At 38.0% G+C, this 19,741-nt stretch overlaps 1 protein-coding gene across 5 annotated transcripts in view; it reads right to left on the bottom strand.

Annotated features, from left to right (window-relative positions):
- Window positions 1-19,741, bottom strand: part of tanc2b (tetratricopeptide repeat, ankyrin repeat and coiled-coil containing 2b) — a 159,735-nt gene that overhangs the window by 101,858 nt on the left and 38,136 nt on the right. For all 5 annotated transcript variants that reach the window (XM_060863870.1, XM_060863869.1, XM_060863872.1 and 2 more), the window contains one exon: window positions 14,154-14,253. In XM_060863870.1, coding sequence (XP_060719853.1) covers window positions 14,154-14,220 — 67 coding nt within the window. In that variant the 5' untranslated portion in view covers window positions 14,221-14,253. The remainder of the gene's footprint in view (window positions 1-14,153; window positions 14,254-19,741) is intronic.

Below are 19,741 nucleotides of genomic sequence, written 5' to 3'. Positions count from 1 at the left end.
GGTTATTATTCAGTATATAAGTTTGGTTAGGTGATGCTTATAGAAGCTTTTATTATCACCACACATACATTACAGCACAGTGGAATACCTTTCTTCACATATAACAAAGGTTGGGGTCAGAGCATGGGGCAGCTAAGACCTTCCAATCAACAACCCAGAGCCTTTACCACTTGAGCCACTGCTGCCCCTCAACACTGAAACAACAAAAAAGTGACCTTTTGACTTTATTCATACAGTAAACATTGTTATCATACAGCCATCATTCCCTTTATTCTGCCACCTTAATAAAGGCCGGACCTCATGGGAACCTCATATCATTAGCCCTCTAATGCCTCTTTTCCACCAAGGCAGTTTGAGTGCTGGTTCAGAGCCTAATTTAGAACCAGTTCTTTCTTTTTCGAGAACCAAAAGTAGCACCAAAACGTTGCTGGACTTGACTTAAGAACCGCTTACATCAGGGGCTGGGGCGGGGCCGGGGGGCGGAGCTACTGTTAGCGCATTTGATAATATACCTTAAGTATACTAATGTTTAATACACTTTTAATTTACTGCAATATGATCAATTATCATCACACATTATAGTAGGTAGCTACATGCTAAGGCAAAATGTTTTCTGTGTTAATGATAAAATTATGTTATGTACTTTCTCGATTACAACCTCTGTTTATGCAAATTACATGGAGCTGCACGTACACGTTGGTTTGCCGCTGCTGCGCTAACGTTGCTAGGAAACGTGACACATATACAGTGACGTCAGACTCGGCCCTGTGACGGCTCTCTAGCCGATGGAAAGGCAAACCAGTTCTTAGAAGGTTCGCCAGTGGAACCAACTTTGAACCAGCACCAGCACTAGCTCTGAACCAGCACCCGGTTCTTTTTGGTTGAAAAGGGGTATAATAGAATCAAATCATCTTCTTTCATTTTGTCTACTAGCTTGTGTTGGTTGTCCATGATTAATTTAATAGTCTTGTCAAATAGTTGAAAACAAACTGTTCTGTCATATAGATGCCCCAAAATGGAGCATGCTGTCTATCCTTCTCACACACAATATCACACTCAGTCTTCCTAATACTGATGAAGGTGGCATGTGGTGGGCATTATCAATCTCACCAATCAGATTGAGGCAGGTTGCTATTTGTGGTATAAGGTCTTGGTTATGAGATCAGAATTGTTAACCTCAGTTGGGCAACAATAGTACCCTTGAGCTTGTTGAAGGGGTTGTGAGAAGATTATCAGCTTGTTAGCTGAACCCTAAATAGCACACAGAATTTAAATAAACAGAACAAATAAATAGACGCATCTTCATCTCAGTGAAAGGACCACCAGCTCTAAACTGCTGGTGATGTGAGGGTTTTACACATCATTCTACATACCAAAGACAGAGCCTCAACCCAGACAGCTTCCTCAATGGGATGTAGATTGAACTCTTCTCCAATGTGACATACAGTAAGATCACTGTTAAAAACCTGGATGCACCGGCCTGCGATGGGTCTTGACATATATTGTACATATTTCTGCCTCAACAACTGCACAGAATTTAGAGATGTGATTACTGATGATCCGAGTCCTTTTTATAACTCAATTGTATCCTGTGAAACCTTGGTTTTCCCTGCTGCTCTCCATCTATCTATTATCCTAAATAGATGGAAAGATTTGATTAAAATGAAGTTTCTGTGCTTGAGATGAAGCATTTCTGAATGCAAACCTAGTACAATGTCCTTGTATACTGTAAACATATTGCACATCATCGTGGTGGTGTGCCATAAATTTATACATTTGTTTCTGTAGCGAGGAAGGTGCCTTTGTCCACCAATCTCCCCCAAGACCTGGAGTCTCTTAAGACTCTTCTTTTGAGGCTATATGGGCTATAAAGGTGAAAAGGATCTCTCTTAACCCTACAGAGCACAAATGGTAGAACTGTCCAGGCGTTCTTTGAATGGAAACAGCTTACAGGTGATCATCAGGTTCACTTTTGAGATACCACAAAGGGAAGGTATAACACCATGCCTCCTCTTCATGGGCATGATGCTTATTTTTAACAGTGATTTTTAACACCAGAAAACACCAGAGTTCTCTGCCATTGAGAACCAGTGCCAAACCAGCAGGTTGAAGGTTCCAGTTCATCATTCTGAATGACCAGTATTTAAATCAAATACTAGATATGGTCATATTAAAGGTCCTAAAAGATATGTATACTGTGATTCTCACCTCTAGCATTTAAGGAAACATAGACACTAGTGATCCTGACCCCTACTTTACTCTAGACCTGCCCTGTCCATCCTGATACCCAACTCCTGTTTGGAATCTCATCACTTGGAAAGCACTCACTGTTGCAGAGGATGAACCACATGGGCAGCCTGGAGATACTTGTGATTACTTCAATTTTGCTAAGATGTGTTGAAACGGTGATTGCTATGATGGCTTTAGGTCTGCAATTGCAACAAAACAATTTTTCACTCCAGGTCTCCATCAGTGAACAAAATTGACTTTATTTTAAAAGCTGAATGAATCACCTGGTTAAAATATACCTTTTAGACTCTATAGTTATAGACATGAATGATCTATAATCACACTATCCAGTGGCACTCAGATGAGGATGGGTTCTGTTTTCAGTCTGGTTACTAAGGTTTCTTCCATATATTATCCCAAGGAGTTTTTTCCTTTCCATTGACACCTTTGGCTTGCTCATTCAGGATCATTTCATAAATGTAAAGTTTCTATCCACAATTTCTATATTTCTGTAAAGCTGTCCATTGTTAAATATGCTATACAAATAAAGCTGAATTGAAATAAATAGATAGTTATCTATTCTTATTGTGAGATAGTGGCACAATTCCTGTGATGTCAATAAATCAGTCTAGTATACATCTACAGTATATAATACATAACGAAGCATCAAAATTATAATTCCATGAATTTGTTTCAAAGATTTTAAGGATAAAACTGGTGAAGAAGATAGTCAGGCAGTGAGGTAGATTAGTGCTAGGTGTACTGACCTATATCTTACTTATGCATATCTCTCTTTTATACTGTATGTAGCTCCATCTATCATTAAGACACAGCCAATAAAACTTGCCCAAGCAGATCAGACTGAACGCACTTCCTTCGATGTCTACTCGGCCTTGATCTCTGAGGAATAATTACCTAATTATCCACTGCTTTTAGTGAATATAAAAAGAGAGAGAGAGAGAGACAAAAAGAGGGAGAAGTACTTTGAGATTGTATTATTTAATAGTGAGGTCTAACAAACAGGATTGTCTCATCTTACGTTTTCCAAGGGTACACTATAGAAAATATGGCTGTGTCCTCAATGTAAAATGCTGCCTACTAAAGTTTAGATTCTGAATCAGGAATGTATTGAATCATGTCTAAATTAGACTAAATTTACATACCAAATCTCCATCTGATGTCTTTTATGTGGATGATTTTGACAGACCGCATCAATAAATCTTTCACTGTCCTTTAGGTTAGGGTTCAGGGTTAGACATAGGGTTTCAGGTTAGGATATCCCATGATCCTGTGCATCAAAGGCATTCACTAAATTCCAGGTGTTTCGTTACCATGACGTAAAGTGGGCGTGTTTCCAGAGGTTTTGGAAACACGCCCTTACGAAGGACAAAACAGTCATACAGGAAGATTTATTTTAGAAAACAAATAAACAACCAAAAACTATGTTTATGGTTAGGGTTAGGGTTAGATTATTAAATAGGCCACGCCTACCCGATGACACAGTATCAGTTACGCTGTTCTGAAATCCCTGGAAATAAGTGCATCCCATGCAACAAAGCCATAAAGGATAACTGCATGAATTTCCAAGTTTTTCCAAATAAAATAGATATTGTGTGTACACCTATAACAAAATACCACCAGAAACTCTTTTTAGATATCCTGATCATCAGTACATCAGTGGAATCACAAATCCCTATCATCAATATTCCTAGAATACCACATTTGACTTTCAAAGCAATCTGGCTACCACCATATGCTGCTCTATTTCAGCCAACACATCGCTCGTGGTTGATACGGCTACACCTAGGCTGTCCAACTCTGCTCCTGGAGAGCTAGTTTCATTAGCATCTGCTCGCTATTGGCAAAAAGTTATGATTTATCCCTAGACTGAAATCTAGCTTCAGCTTGTTAGAGACGGTTCCAACCTTGCAGCCTTAAATACTTTCCACAAATAAAACATCCAAAGGTAGATATTGTTAGATTAAAAAGCACTTGACTAAAAAATGCAATGGCGACAAGCATCGAGGAAGACATTCATAAAGTCTCCTCTCTGTACTAGAACCCAGGTTGTAGAAATTAATTTTCCCTGGGTTCCCTAAACAGCTGAGGCTTTAAGCAAAAAAAAAAAAAAAAAAAAAGCATTAACTTGTGCAATAACTTCCACACTACTCCTCTCTAACCTTATCTACATGAGCATGCAGTATATTTTTCACTGGGGACCACAAAGCAATTGGCTAAGTCACTTTGGATAAAGTTGTCTGCTATAAATGTAATTGGTCTAAAACAAAAACGTGTAAAACGTATACCATAGCAACACTCTGAGTGAAAGTGACGTGACATACTCAGAATTTGTTCTCTGCATTTAACCCATCCAAAGTGTACACACACAGCAGTGAACACACACACACACCGTGAACACACACCCGGAGCAGTGGGCAGCCATTTATGCATTATGCCGATAATGGTATCACCAAAGTTTAGAGGTTAGCATATCTGCCTCACACCTCCAGGGCTGTTCAGGGGTTTCTTCTAGGTCCTCTCCTGGTCATCATATTTTCCATAGTGTGTGAATTTGTTCCCTGGGTTCCAGGTTTCCTGTGATCGTGTGTAGGATAATTGGTAGTGGATGGATAGATATTTGCCTTTAAGTTTCTTAACATAGAAGAGATCAAGAACTAATGGCAATATGTTAAGTGAATACAATGATCTGAATATGTTGAAAAATCTGCAAAATTGCGAAGGAAAATGCACATTTAAGGGGAATTTCTTGACTTTTCGGACACCTCGGACTTTCACCTTCGGATGTTAACTGATAGAACAGATAATGTGTTAAAAATTTAAAACCTTACCTAATGGCACTTCTGGGCCTTACAGAAATGCTGATGTGTCCTAGACAGAATGAGAGTTTGACACCTGCCCTCTATAAAGTAAACTGTAGCTATGGATAGTCTCTAAAATAGTAATAGCCCTAAATAACTCTTACTCTCCACAGATGGGGATGGACACACTTGGGAACAATCTGTCCAATCTGTATCAATCTTACAGCCTGTAAAGTCTGGCACACTTTCACCAAAGGTGGCATATATGACAGAGATTTAATTCGTGTAGTCCTGAGACTTTATCTCTTAAAGCTAAAATATACACCTGACAAAGGACAATCTCCAGATGGATCTGAAAGATGAGACAATATCTGTGATCTTTGGGACTTGGTTGATACAGTAAGTGGACTCAGCTAAGGTTGAAATGAGGCTCAAGTTGATAGCAGAACCTTTAGAACAAGCTTGTGTGTGTGTGTGTGTGTGTGTGTGTGTGTTATGGTAGTACAGGGTAACTCAGCTATGTGGACTAATTGCACAGGGAGCTCTGGACCACAGTGGTGGAAAAGAAGGGGCCCATAAACACAATGTGAGGCTTCATTTCCTCAGTCGTAGCTTTCTTTCTTCCACATATGAGGATATTGACTCATGAGGTACAGCAGCCCTTTATCTTCTCCTTGGTACATTTGAAATTCACTAAACACCAAAGTTTATTTAATGTTGGCCGAGAGCAAGATATTCAGTTCAACTTGTGCTTTTGTACCATCTTATACACTATATGTGTGGTAAAAGGAACCCAATGTGTATTCTGCTTGTGTGTGGCTTAATTACACTGATTATGACACTTTGATGATGATGGATATGTTTAGCAAAAAAATACCCCTTGGCAATAGATACAGCTTACTAAAACTCAATTAGAGGATCTGAACACCACGTGTTGGTTCGAAGTCGGAAATCGTGAAGCGGGACAACGTCGTTGTTTTGAACCAACTGCAGCTTTCAACATATGTGTAGAAGTTGCATTTTTAACAGAAGGCTCATTATGTGCCTGGATGGATCGCTTGGCTGTAGTAAATCAATGCATCCTGGTCGACTTCAGTTCAAATAAATACAAATGGCACTTGTTCTGGAAAGCTTGTAATAAATATCAGTTGTCAGGAACGTAAGAGTCTGTAAAGGTCAGCAACAAACTCTATCACAAAACACTCCCTTATATTTAATTAATCCAGTGCAATCAATTATAATGGCAAAAATAATTCTCACCAAGTCAGTGAGTCATTTACTTCACAGCAATTATCTTCATTAAAATTTCCACCTCATGCAATAAACCGTTTTTTAAAAAAATCACACATATTTTATTCAAATGTTTCTTAGAGCACTTAGCATTGACACACTTGACACGCTTGAAATCAATCTGCCATTAATGATTTTAACAACTGTTCCTTGTTCCTGTATCTCTGTATTTAGTTTGGTGTTGTTGTTTTTTTTTAGCGATTAGAATCGTTAAAAAAAAACAACACCAAACTAAATATTGATGATTTTTTTCTTGGATTAATATTATTTACATCACAAAAACCTACCATTTTAGCTGTGTAGACACAGCTAAAATGGTAGGTTTTTGTGATGTAAATAATATTAAACCAAGAAAAAAATCATCAATGACCCACTTGCGTAAATTTGAACACTTATTTATAATTGGGGACATATTCGTAATGAACCAATTACATTCAATGTCATGCTCAAAAATCATTCAAATTAATTAACCCCCCAATAAATATCGGCTAATTCTGCTATTCCAAAAGGTATGTTTGGTGCAAAGAAAGGGACATGTGGTAGCTTTGTGGTTAAGGTGTTGGACCATTGATTAGAAAATCATGACTTCAAGTCCCAGATCTACCAAGTGTCCACTGCTGGGCCCTTGAACAAAAGACCCTTAGACCTCAATCACTCAAAGGTAAAAGGTAAGTCGCTTTGGATGATGACATAAATGCAAAGAAAGAAATAGTCAAAAGATCATCACACCCATGGTGAAGCATGGTGGTGGTAGCATTATGCTTAAGAGCTGCTTTTCTTCAGCCAGAACTGGAGTTGGGAATCATGAATAACTACAAATCGCAAACCTTCAGGTGTCTAATAATAAGCTGAAGAAAAAAAAAGAATTCCAGGAGTCCAGACCTGAATCCAACAAAAAATATATGGGGTGACCTTAAGCAGGCTGTGCACAAAAATATATTTTTGCAGGAAGCAGTGGGAAAATATTGCTAAGTCATGACGCCGCACTGAAAGACTATTAGTTTCAGTTTAGTTTAGGTGGATATATTCTGACAAATATTTCCATCACAGAAATCTGCCATTTTGACAGGGATGTGTAGCCTTTCTGTTCATGTGCAGGAGGCACTTCAGGATCAGTCAGCAATCAGTCTATAAATTCAGAAAGAAAAGCTATTCACAGCTATTATTTCCCCACCTGTATTCTCTTTCAAAAATTCTGCCTTGTGCCACAATTATTCTTGCTTCTTGTGATAGTCGGCTAGACAAGAGCATCTGCTCGCTGAATGCCGTAAATGTAAAAGTAGACGTCATTCTTATTCTTAAGCAGTCTGATAACTATTCAGAAGCCAAATTGTGGAAAATGGACATAAATATCGAACAAAAGAAAATTGTTCCAGTGTAGGTGGGAAACAAGTGTCTTTAAAGTGTCTCGGGTTGCTATGAATCCTGTCTGCCTCTTACCCTAGCGTTGTGATTTCTCTCATCTGCTTGTCTGTCTTCTCTTTCTATGTTGCATCTTACATTTGTTTTGTTCCCACCGTTTTCAGTTCCATCATTAGAACCACTTCAAACAACCGTATCTAGATCGTGATAACAGCAGTGTGGGTGAAATAAACGATGTAGAGAATTAATTCATCAGGACTGCTTCTGAGATGAACCTACTGTATTACAAACAACAAACCAAAATAATTAGATACAACCATCAACTAAACATTAAAACCTCCTGCTTAATATCATGTAGGCTCTCCTTGTGCCACCAAAATGGATCTAACCCATCAAGGCCCATGGACTCAACAAGACCTCTGAAGGTGTGCTGTGGTATTTCGTAGCAGATCCTTTAAGTCTTGTAAGTTGTGGTGGGGAATCCAGTAAGCTCTGATGCATGGTGAGTTTTGACACCTTTCTATCTGAGCCAGCTTTAGCTTGCATTACAGTAGATCTTCTGTTGAAGTCTCTCTCCACACACATCAATGAGCCTTCGGAGGTCCTTTCTTGGACCACCAGGAACAGCAAACAAGACATGGATGTTTTGGACATGACCCAGCTTTCTACACAATTTATCACAATTTATCCCTGGTCAAAGTAACACAGATACTTACTTAATGTATGTATAATGACAGGTACCATTATAATGAGATTATTAATGTTACAGTATTAATGTTTCACCTCTCAGGAGTGAAATCTCAATTAAGAAAGAACCCATACAGCAGATGCTGTATGTAAAATGCTGCCTACATGTTGGAGTATGTCCATGTTGGATGTTTTTTTTTCTGGTTAAAAATATCATTCTCTGAGATCAAGTGATCCAAATGTGGCTAATTAATTGAAATACTTAGTAGCTATAGGACTAGTTACAATAGGATTAGTTACAGTAGTTCTGGTCTCAAGATCCCAAGCAGTGGTCTAAAACAAAATATCTATAGTATTCATGTGTCCAATAAATCTATTAGCGCTAATCCTACTTTTCTTTATATGGAATAAAAGCAAAGGCTTGACTGAGATGGTTTTGGTTGCATTCTTGTCTTGGTCTCAACACCTTAAGACTTAGACTGAAGTCTTGAATTGATCTCGGCTAATTCTGGTCTCGGAGTTGCCAAAGTTTTCTTCAGCCTTGTCAATTAGATAAATTACAAAAAAACCTGCCATAAAACATACCCTCTAATTAGCATGGACTAAACTAATGATTGTAATGTAAAAATCCACTTTCTTTTGCTCATCTTAAAAAAAAGAAAGAGGAAAAAAAATAAACACTTCAAAAAAAATTTGAAGAAGAAAACAATATTAAACTAACAGTAGGGTCTCCAAATGTTAACTGGCACTACCTGAATATTCTCAAGTTTATGATTGAAAAATTGCATGCTGGGTAAAGACGGCGGCGTTCTGAACTCCGGATTTCTCAAAACAAGATTCCAATTTCAATGATATAAGTAAAAAAATGTGTCCTACTGATTAAAACAGGAGTAATGAGAACAGCTGCAGGTGCATACTAATGTCAGGTCTTAAACGACAAAAAGACGTCTTAAATGAAAGAATTTTTAAATAAAAGAAATTAAGAACTGAACAAGAATAAATTACAGAATTAAAAAAAAGGTTTGGTTTTGCTTCCCACTGTGCAGATAAATAATAACCGAAAAGCAATAAATAAATAAATAAATAAATAAATAAATAAATAAATAAACATGATGACCGAAGGTGAAAAGAAACATTTTCATTTACTGATGAGAAATGCAGCTACTGAAAAAAATCAAGCGCACGTTTATAATTTTACCCATACATAAGTAACACTTGATTAATATCCAGGACACATATCGTTTCTGCACTTCTACAGTTCTGGCTCAGATTAGCTGCTCACCAGTGTTGGGCAATAACGTGTTACTGTAACACAGTTACTTTTAACAGTAACTAATACTTTAATGCATTACTTTTTAAATAAAGTAACTCCGTTACCGTTTTTTAAAATTAATTCATTTAGGCTGAAGTGTAGTCTACAGCCTAACCCAGGGGTCAGCAACCCGCGGCTCCGGAGCCGCAAGTGGCTCTTTCATCCCTCTGCTGCGGCTCCCTGTAGATTTCAAAAATAAATATTTCATTTAAATTTATTTTATTTTAGTTAGTTTTTTAAAAAATGCAATTCTAAATTCTAAGATTATGATGCTCTTGTAACATTAAAATAAAAACCGTCTTTAATTTTTTTTTGTTGCTCAAAATATGCTTCATAACTGCCGACTTGCGAAATCCGACACACAGAAGCAGACGCATTTTTGGTTTGCTGCAGCTGGCAAGTTAAAATTTTGATGTCATGAATACGAAGAGGACTCATTTAGACATTGAACATTTTATTTGAAAGTAACCTTCAACCCAGTGTCTTCTTTGTTAAGGTTTGTTAAAACTGTTCAAAATATTTTTGTTTGCTTGCAGAAATAAAATTTTGTTTACTCGGTAGCAGTTCATTGATTTCATAAATGCAACACACTACAGTTTTTTCTATACTTTCCATAAAGGTAAAAAACGATATATATGCAGTGTTATCTTCATTTTAGATGTTAAAAGGGTTTTGTGGCTCCCTGTGGGTTTTTTTTCTGGGGGAAACGGGTCCAAATGTCTCTTTGAGTGTTTTATGTTGCTGACCCCTGGCCTAACCTGTTTACAGCAGCGACACATTGTAGGATTGGTGGATGCCAACCTGTAAACACGAAGACGCCGCACTGTGGGCGTGTTTCTGTTTATTCAAGTATGTACGGCAGCAATGGCGAGTCAAGGCGAGAGCAAGACGAGTTTCTCTAAGTGGAAATATGCTCATTATTTCACATTAGCTGAGCATAAAGACAAAAACCTTTTAGTCAAATGTAAGCTGTGTCTTTCTGGTTCAAAGGTCCTGTCCACTGTGATAAACAGCAACTACAATCTGGAGGTAGAAACTACATGCCTCCACAAAGCTAGAAGCTAACCCGGTGTCGGTGGACACACTCGAAATGAGTCAAGCCCCTCCAGCCAAACAACAGTGATTAGATTTTAACTGGACTGTTAGCCAGGGACAGATCAACAAACAGTTTTGTGTTTGTATAGACCATAACGCATAAAAGGGCATTAATGGGAACATTAAAGAACATTCTTTAAAAAAGTAATTAAAAAGTTACTTTTAACAGTAATGTGTTACTTTTTGGTGTAAGTAATCAACAAAGTAATTGAGTTACTTTTTGAATGAAGTAACTAGTAACTGTAACTAGTTACTGTTTCTTAGTAGCTAGTACAACACTGCTGCTCACGTCTACACAAACCGCTGCCTCGAAAATAAAACACGTGGCCTACAGTATTTGGCTCACTTCCTGCCGTCTGGTCAGTTCAGAGCTGAATCGCTTCTAAAATGAAAAACAACAGAATGATTTTTATTGTCGTTGCACAACAGTATGTTGTAATGAAATCTAAGGTGCAATGCCCAATTATCTGTAAGTGTCCTGAGACCGTCTCGCTCAGACGAGCAGTTATTTGTGTGATTTCTGTGATTTCACTAACGAACCGCACCACAGAGGAAACTTAACGCTGAATATGAATATGCCAGGGTTTAAATGTCATTATTAAGACATCTAGAATGTAGGATTTGTAACCGTATGACTTTATAATGCCGCAATGTACCGTTTTACAGAAGAGCACTTAACATCCCACTGTCTCTGATGAATCATCATCTAACCTGTCTGGAGACCGCATTTCACGCCGTACCATAATGCCTCTGACCATCACTATATAAAGACTCATGACGAATTAGAGTTGGCAGAAACGATGCGGTGCTCAGGGCCTGCAGTGCTGCTTCTCTGTTGGTCAGTCATATTTGCATATAAACTACATTTTTCAAAAGCTTTGAGTCGTCAGTGTTTACTGCAAAGTTCCTGCGGCGAGGAACTTGCGGGTTTGACACGCATTAATCTCATACGAGTCTTTCTCAGACAGCTTAAAAATGGAAATGTTTCTGTTTTAAAAGTATTCATGCATGTCTGTTTGTGAAGGTCAGAATTAAGGAGCTCTTTCTGACCTGGAAATCAAAATAAATACGATTTATTTGAATAAGAATGTGTCTCAAAAATATTCCTATCATGTGTAAAGGTTTGATATCTTTATAGCTGGCTAGACTGGAGAATAAAAATCATTTATTCTTGAACCCTTTGAAGTATTTTAACCTTCACATCGTCTAGGAATGTAGACCGCTATGGAGGAAATATTTACATATTTATATGGTACAAGTAATGTCAAATTTCAGCTAAAAGGAACAGTGTATAACTGTGTATAATGTATATAATAAGTACACTATATGATCAAATGTACATGGACACCTAACCATTTAACCCCATGTGGTTCCTCCCCAAACTGTTGTCACAAACCTATAGAATCAGTTTTTGTAGATTCTCCATGAAGACAAGGTGTTAAAGTTGGACTGGAAGAACTCGAGCATCCTGCACAGAACCCTGACTCGAACTCAACCCCACTAAACATTTCGTATTTAGCTCCCAAACTTTGGAATAACCTTTCCAGATAGTGTTTGGGGCTCAGACACACTCTCCCAGTTTAAATGTATATTAAAGACATATCTCTTTAGCCAGACGTACACATAACACATCCCATAACCTTGTGCTCCAGTACATCTGATCACATAAACATTATCATCTAGTGCTTGATAATATTATGAACAGCAGCTATGCTAATTCCTCTATACTTGCTTCTACCCATCCCGAGGCATACATAGATTGTTCCAGCTCCAGTTGTGTTTTGCTTCACAAAGTATTCTGACATTCTAAGAGAAGATGGCGACTCCATGTGGTCTTTAAGGACAATTATTCATAATATCACTCTCCGGCGTTTATAACAGTTTATGTCACCCAAATGAGGATGAGGTTCACTTTGGAGTCTGGTTCCTCTCAAGGATTTGTCATATTCCATCTAAGGGAGTTTTTCCTTCCTACAGTCACCTGACTTGTTTATTAGAGATCAATACAAACACATTTAAATATAAGTCTAATATTAATCTTGAATTTTGTATAACATGAATTTTTTAATGGACAATATCCATAGTTAAACGCGCTATACAAATAAAATTGGATTGAATTGAACACCTTTGGAACTAAATGAACTAAAACACCAACCCCAGACCTCATCACTCTTACAACATTAGTGTCTGATCTCACTGATGCTCTTGTAGCTGAATGAACATTAATACATAGAACATACATCTGGTGTGATGGTCAGGTGTGCACATGCTTTTGGGTGTATAGTGTATGTGTCAGGAGATCCTGGGACAGATCCTTGTGGTTTATTTGTGTATCACTGTTTTGTTCCATTGTGGGTGCTGCCATGCCCTTTCCTAATGTGTTTTCCCTTGATATGCCTGTCTTGTTTATTGTCAGTCATTATGTCGATATATGTTGACGTTGTCGACGTAACACTGTGTGTAAGCCATGAAGCTGGATGCCATGTTATCCATGTCATCTGTCAGGATTTAGATGTGTTACTGTACTACTGTAAGCATGCAGCACTAGTACTGTAAGTCATATAGGCCACAAAATCAAGTCTTTAATAAAGACAACTTTCTTTATTAGAAAGCTCACTGGAAAGGGATTTGATCCAATCCCACTCCACACACTGCAATTTATTTATTTAAACAAGCTTTATTAAGGAGTCTAAAGACTGTAACAGTCATCATACTCTAAGTCTTATTAAAGACCCAAATGTTCATCTCCTCAAGCAGCTATGAGCTGCCAAGTAAAAAGTCAGAAGAATCAAGAAAACAGTTCTCACGAGACCTCAAACCGAGAAGTCTGACTGACCTTTTACAGAGCTGTAGAAAGTGTAGAAAAAAACCTCAACATATTTGAGGAAACCATTACAGTGAAAAACCTTAATATAGAAATGGAAGAAACATAGACACAAAGGGCAGAGATGGTGACTGTAGTCCAAAAGTTACATCAATATTTACGTGAGGAAATCACCTGGTACAGGAAATCGAGCAGACAGTTGGCTTTAAGCCTGGAACAAAAAATGGGAAGAAAAAAATACTGCAGACTGAAGAAAGAGATTAAGGAATATTTTTCATTAATGTGAACTGTAATAGATGATTAATTGATTAATAGACGAATAATTGAGCTAGTTAGTGATTAATTAGCAATTAGCGTAGACACTTATTATTCATCTGTTTTCAAAATAGCACTTGTCCTGAGAGACGAGAAAGTCCTTTTTTCACGTTCGGAAAAGAAATGCTTCCATCTTTCCTTTTTTAATATTTCCTTTTTTTAAAAAAAAAAACATTAGTATCTGTAAAGCACTAAAGGAAGGTAAGACGGTGAGACTGACCGCTGCTGTTACGGCTCTTCCGATTGGCTTTCCCCCCCAACAGCATCTTCAGGCTGTTTCTAAACATGACTCTTGTGGCTGGTAGGCTCTAGAGAAATACCTACACAAATAGAAGAAAGACGAGAGGAGAGAGAAGTAAATAAGCATTATTAGGTCATTAAAATAACAACAATGCTTTATTTTTTAGTAAATGTTCTCTTGTTGATGCCCAGTGTGTAAATCATACACAGCTACACGTCGAGCACATCATTGAGAGCTGTAACCTTCTACTGCTCTTGAGAATGTTTACGGCATTTGACCGACTTTCATACAGTTTATCATACTAGAATGTTGCTTAGAATGTCAGGGTTGGAGAACCAGCACTGACCCCAGAAGCTACTGGTGTTGGGCTTTCGAGCATGTCCCCTGCTCCAGGTGTGCTGAACTCTGATCCCCAACCTCCAAAGCTGGGATATGTAAAGAATTTGACTATGCCTTAATGGATGCGTGACACAATAAAGGCTTTTTCTTCAATATTTTTCCAGCACCCATATCACCATATGGGGAGGTGATAACCTAGTGGTTAAGGTGTTAGACTACTGATCAGAAGGTCATGTGTTTGAATCTCAGTTTAGAAAAATAGTTAATGGTGCACAAGGTTTTTTATTCATGACAATTTTCATTCATCACCTACAATGCTCCCAGCTCCAAATCACATACCAGTATGCAGATGAGGGTGAAGCTCTCTGATCACGGAGACACCATTTTAAGGTCTCTCTCTTACTCTCTTATCTACAAATGTACTTACATTACTTTGTTTGAGTCTCATTACTTTTCTAAATGCTTTGATTATTTGAAAAAAGTCCACTAGACTGGGATAACCTCCAGATCCATCGCAACCCTGACCAGGATAAAGTGGTTGAGTTTCATTCCTGTATCATACTTTTACTTACTAATCCTCCATAACAAGAAAATAGCATGACATCATCATGAAGCTTGCTCTAGCTATCGAATCTGTTCTTGAGAAATAATGAAACACACAAATAAATGTTATGAAACATTAACCAATACCATTATTTTAATGATTACATTTATTTTATGTAAAAGTGACAGTTGACAACTTGACACTCCATCATCTGTCAAATCGTCCTTGATTTAAAGAAGTCGAGCACCACATTTTTGTTATTCATATCTCCAGAGACAAATTTCTCTCTCTCTCTCTCTCTCTCTCTCTCTCTCTCTCTCTCTCTCACACACACACACACACACATATAAGGTTGATGACTTTTTCAACAGAGTATTTCAGGAGAGAGAAATTGTTCACAAGACTCGACGAGCTGCTCTAGCTAGTGCCCCGGTCCAATTACAGCCACATGTGTCCTCTCGTAATGCGAGTGTTTTTTTTTTTCTCCCTCCAAAAACTTTCTTTTGCTCTTTAATTGGCTCATCAGCGAAGACACTGGAGGTATGATTATTAACCCTGCTCCTCGGCTGTCAACACTTTCTATGCCTTGCTGAACACCAAACTGAGCAACTGCACGTTTAAAACAAATTTGCACTCCTCTTAGAAGCCATTAGAGCTCAGAGCACAACAATGTGATTAGTGGCTGCGGAAAGGAGCAAAAACAACATTTACATACAGTAACAGGGTTTTTGAAGAGATAGAGTGGGAGAGCAGAGGACTGTTGTGGCTGTCATTGTAGGGCCTTCAAGCACTCAGAGGTGTCAAATGAGCTGCAGAACACGACGAGGCAATTTGTAATAAGTTAGAAAGTTCCGGTTTGGAAAAACAGTGAGGAGAAGAGAGCACAAAGCGAAGAAACTAGAGAAAATAAGTAGAGTGTTGCTTAAAAAATAACATAAATACCATGCGATTCATTCTCTTTGAAGCATCACTCGTCTCTCCAGCGAGAACCTCACTAAATAATCCCTAAAACAAACACATGCCCAAAAAGATGCACACTTTATCAGCAACGAGTGAAAAGACTTGAATTCTGAATCATTAATCATGATTACAGTTGTGGAAAGTCCACGCTCTCTCGATCCACCCTCACTTAAAGCAATCGGTTAATTACATCAGCTGTTACAATCATCAGTCCCAACATCTCAGACGAGTAAATCAGCTGCTTTTCAAGCCCATTTACAGCACTATTTACCTCCAAGTGGATTTTATGGCTTTTATGGTTGCACTCACAAATGTTAAACCAACTTGGACAAGTGCCAAATTATATCAACAACCAATCCATTTACATTTACGTTTACGGCTGTTGGCAGATGCTCGTATCCAGAGCGACATACAAAAGTGCTTTGAAGTCTCGGCGTGATAAATCCACCCTGATATTGGTTCACTAGGTCACAGTCTAAACAATGTGCTGAGGACATAATGATGACTAAAACAATGTGCTGAGTGAAAATTAACTACAAACTGCTACTACTTACATACAAGGCTCTAAATGGTTTAGCTCCTATGTATCTAACCAGTTTACAACTCTTCGTTCATGCTCTTTGAGATCACTAAACTCACTACTTCTGGTAGTTCCCAGAATATCAAAGTCTACTAAATGTGGTACAGCGTTTTTGTATTTAGCTCTATAGCTCTATATAGCCATAGTGTTCAAGGCTCAGACTCACTCTCTCAGTTTAAATGTAGACTAAAGACATATCTCTTTAGCCAGAAATAAGCCAGACGTACACATAACACATCCCATAACCTTGTGCTCCAGTACATCTGATCACACACACATTATCATCTAGTGCTTATTAATATTATAAATAGTAGCTACGCTAATTCCTCTCAACTTGCTTCTCTTTTTCTACCCACCCCAAGGCATCTAGAGATTGTACCAGCTCCAGTTGTGTTCTGCTTCATGAAGATTTCGGACCTTCAGTGAGAAGATGCCGACTCAATGTGGTCTTTGAGGACAACAAGCTCCTCATCAATACACAATTATCAGACTGTATCTGACTGTAGAAAGGACATTATTCATAATATCACTTTTCAGCATTTATAACAGTTTATAATCACACCCTCCAGTGTCACCCAAATGAGGATGAGGTTCACTTTTGAGTCTGGTTCCTCTCAAGGTTTCATTCCTCTTCCATCTAAGGGAGTTTTTCCTCACCACAGTCTCCTCAGTCACCTCAGACTCGCTAAGCTATAAAATGATAAGTAAATCATAGCAGTAGAATTTTAAAGGCTGAACAGAGAAATAAACAAATACAATTCAGCCATCGCTCTGCTTCCACAATGCCTGCATATAGCTTCAAAGTTAGAGAGCTGACACACTCTTTTGCAAGGTTTTTGATGCAATGGTGCAGTTACTCTGGAGGCACGTTCAGTAAGCGGCACTTGCCAATAACCCTTTAGTAAGTCTAATTTAGTTACAAACTGAGATCTTCCAATTCGGTCAACACAATCTTCAATTTGTGGGAGTGGATAGGAATCTGCTTTGGTGACCTGGTTAACCTTTCTGTAGTCTGTGCAGAAACGTGAGGAGCCATCAGGTTTGGGAATGAACAAGCAAGGTGAGCACCAGGGACTAGAACTAGGCACGGCTAAACCATGCTTCACGAGGTAGTCAGTTTCTTGTTTCATTATCTGACGTTTGACCGGATTTACTCGATAAGCATTCTGTTTGATCGGACGATGGTCAGCTATATCAATATCATGCTTTAATACAGAAGTAACAGTAGAGAAAAGTGATGAAAATCTTTCAATTAATTTCAACAACTCACTTCGGGATGACTCAGATAAGTGGGAGAGTTTTGAACTTAAAATAGCAAGGGTTTCTGAATTTTGTAACCGACCACTGGATATGGCAGTACTGCCTAAATGAAGCTCATCTGCACAGTTACACTCCAACATCTAGTGAAAGCTTTTCTAGAAAACCAGAAACCGGAAGCAAATAGTGAACTACATCTGGTGTGATGGTCAGGTGTGCACATGCTTTTGGGTGTATAGTGTATGTGTCAGGAGATCCTGGGACAGATCCTTGTGGTTTATTTGTGTATCACTGTTTTGTTCCATTGTGGGTGCTGCCATGCCCTTTCCTAATGTGTTTTCCCTTGATATGCCTGTCTTGTTTATTGTCAGTCATTATGTCGATATATGTTGACGTTGTCGACGTAACACTGTGTGTGAGCCATGAAGCTGGATGCCATGTTATCCATGTCATCTGTCAGGATTTAGATGTGTCCTCGCTAAGCTATAAAATGATAAGTAAATCATAGCAGTAGAATTTTAAAGGCTGAACAGAGAAATAAACAAATACAATTCAGCCATCGCTCTGCTTCCACAATGCCTGCATATAGCTTCAAAGTTAGAGAGCTGACACACTCTTTTGCAAGGTTTTTGATGCAATGGTGCAGTTACTCTGAGCTAGGGCTGGGCGATAAAACGATAACGATATGTATCGCGATAGACACGTGATCGATAGCGATATAAAATGTGCTCGATAAGACGTTCGATATTTTTTATTCTTCGTCGAATTTTTTGTATATTATAACTAGGGCTGAAACGATTACTCGAGTAACTCGATTACAAAAATTGTTCGAGGCAAATTCCTCTGCCTCGAAGCCTCGTTTAATTCATTTTAAATTCGTTCTTGTGCAATTATTTTGTGTGTGTATGTGCGCGCGCGTGCGTGTGTGTGTGACAACGTGCTTAGGTAAAAGCGGAAGGAGACGCGAGGAGTTAGCGGTCTTTTGATTTGAGGGAGTGTGCGGGCTGCAAAATGTAAGGGCGCGATAACATTGTCAAAGAGAAGAAAAAAACAGGAGAAAACGACAGAAAATGTCCAATCAGAGCGTCTGTTTTCAGCAGCAGGAAACATTTCTTCAAAGCGCAGGGCAAGCCTTAGTTCTGAGCATGTTGATATGTTTACCTTTCTTCGTTCCAATCACATGCTCCTTTAAAGACTTTTAAAGCACACACACGTTGAGAGAGAGACTTTTATATTCTGAATAATATATATATATATATATATATATATATATATATATATATGCTTAAAGCACTTGGTGTGAAACCATGCATGACTCTAGGTCCAAGTTCCTGTTCATATTTTTTGCCTCTTAAATACCACAAAGCATTCCAAATTAGACAGTAAAGGTTTGTTATGCCCGAGCTGTAGATTTAGTATCTTTTAGTTCTGAAAGTTAAGTTGCATGACTTAAAGGCAGTATTTTTGTATTATTATTACTATTTATTTTAATGTATGCCTTAGTTTTGATACTTTTATAATTTATTTTTTTGTTTTTGCATCTCAGAAAAGGGTTCATTTAAAACCCAGAATGTTTGTCACTTAAATGTACTTAATTCTTCTCAGTCAACTTTGTCGTTGTTCACAGTACAGACAGAGAAACAATGGGTATCTAAATGATTATTTTTGATAGAAAATATTGTTGTATGCATTGCATAATAAACATTTAAAAAATAAAAGTTAGTTTTTCTAAAAAAGGAAACCAATTAGTTATTCATTTTAAGAGACCCGGCTTATTTTCTCTTGTATATTTAATATCGCTCTGTAATTAAGCAAAAATACATTTTATCAGATTACTCGATTAATCAATGAAATTTTTGGTAGAATACTCGATTACTAAAATATTCG

This window comes from Tachysurus vachellii, chromosome 2, assembly GCF_030014155.1.
Source record: "Tachysurus vachellii isolate PV-2020 chromosome 2, HZAU_Pvac_v1, whole genome shotgun sequence".
In the NCBI taxonomy this organism is placed as follows: Eukaryota; Metazoa; Chordata; class Actinopteri; order Siluriformes; family Bagridae; genus Tachysurus; species Tachysurus vachellii.
Note: the sequence above shows the minus strand (reverse complement) of the source record. Positions and strands in the feature narration are given on the sequence as shown.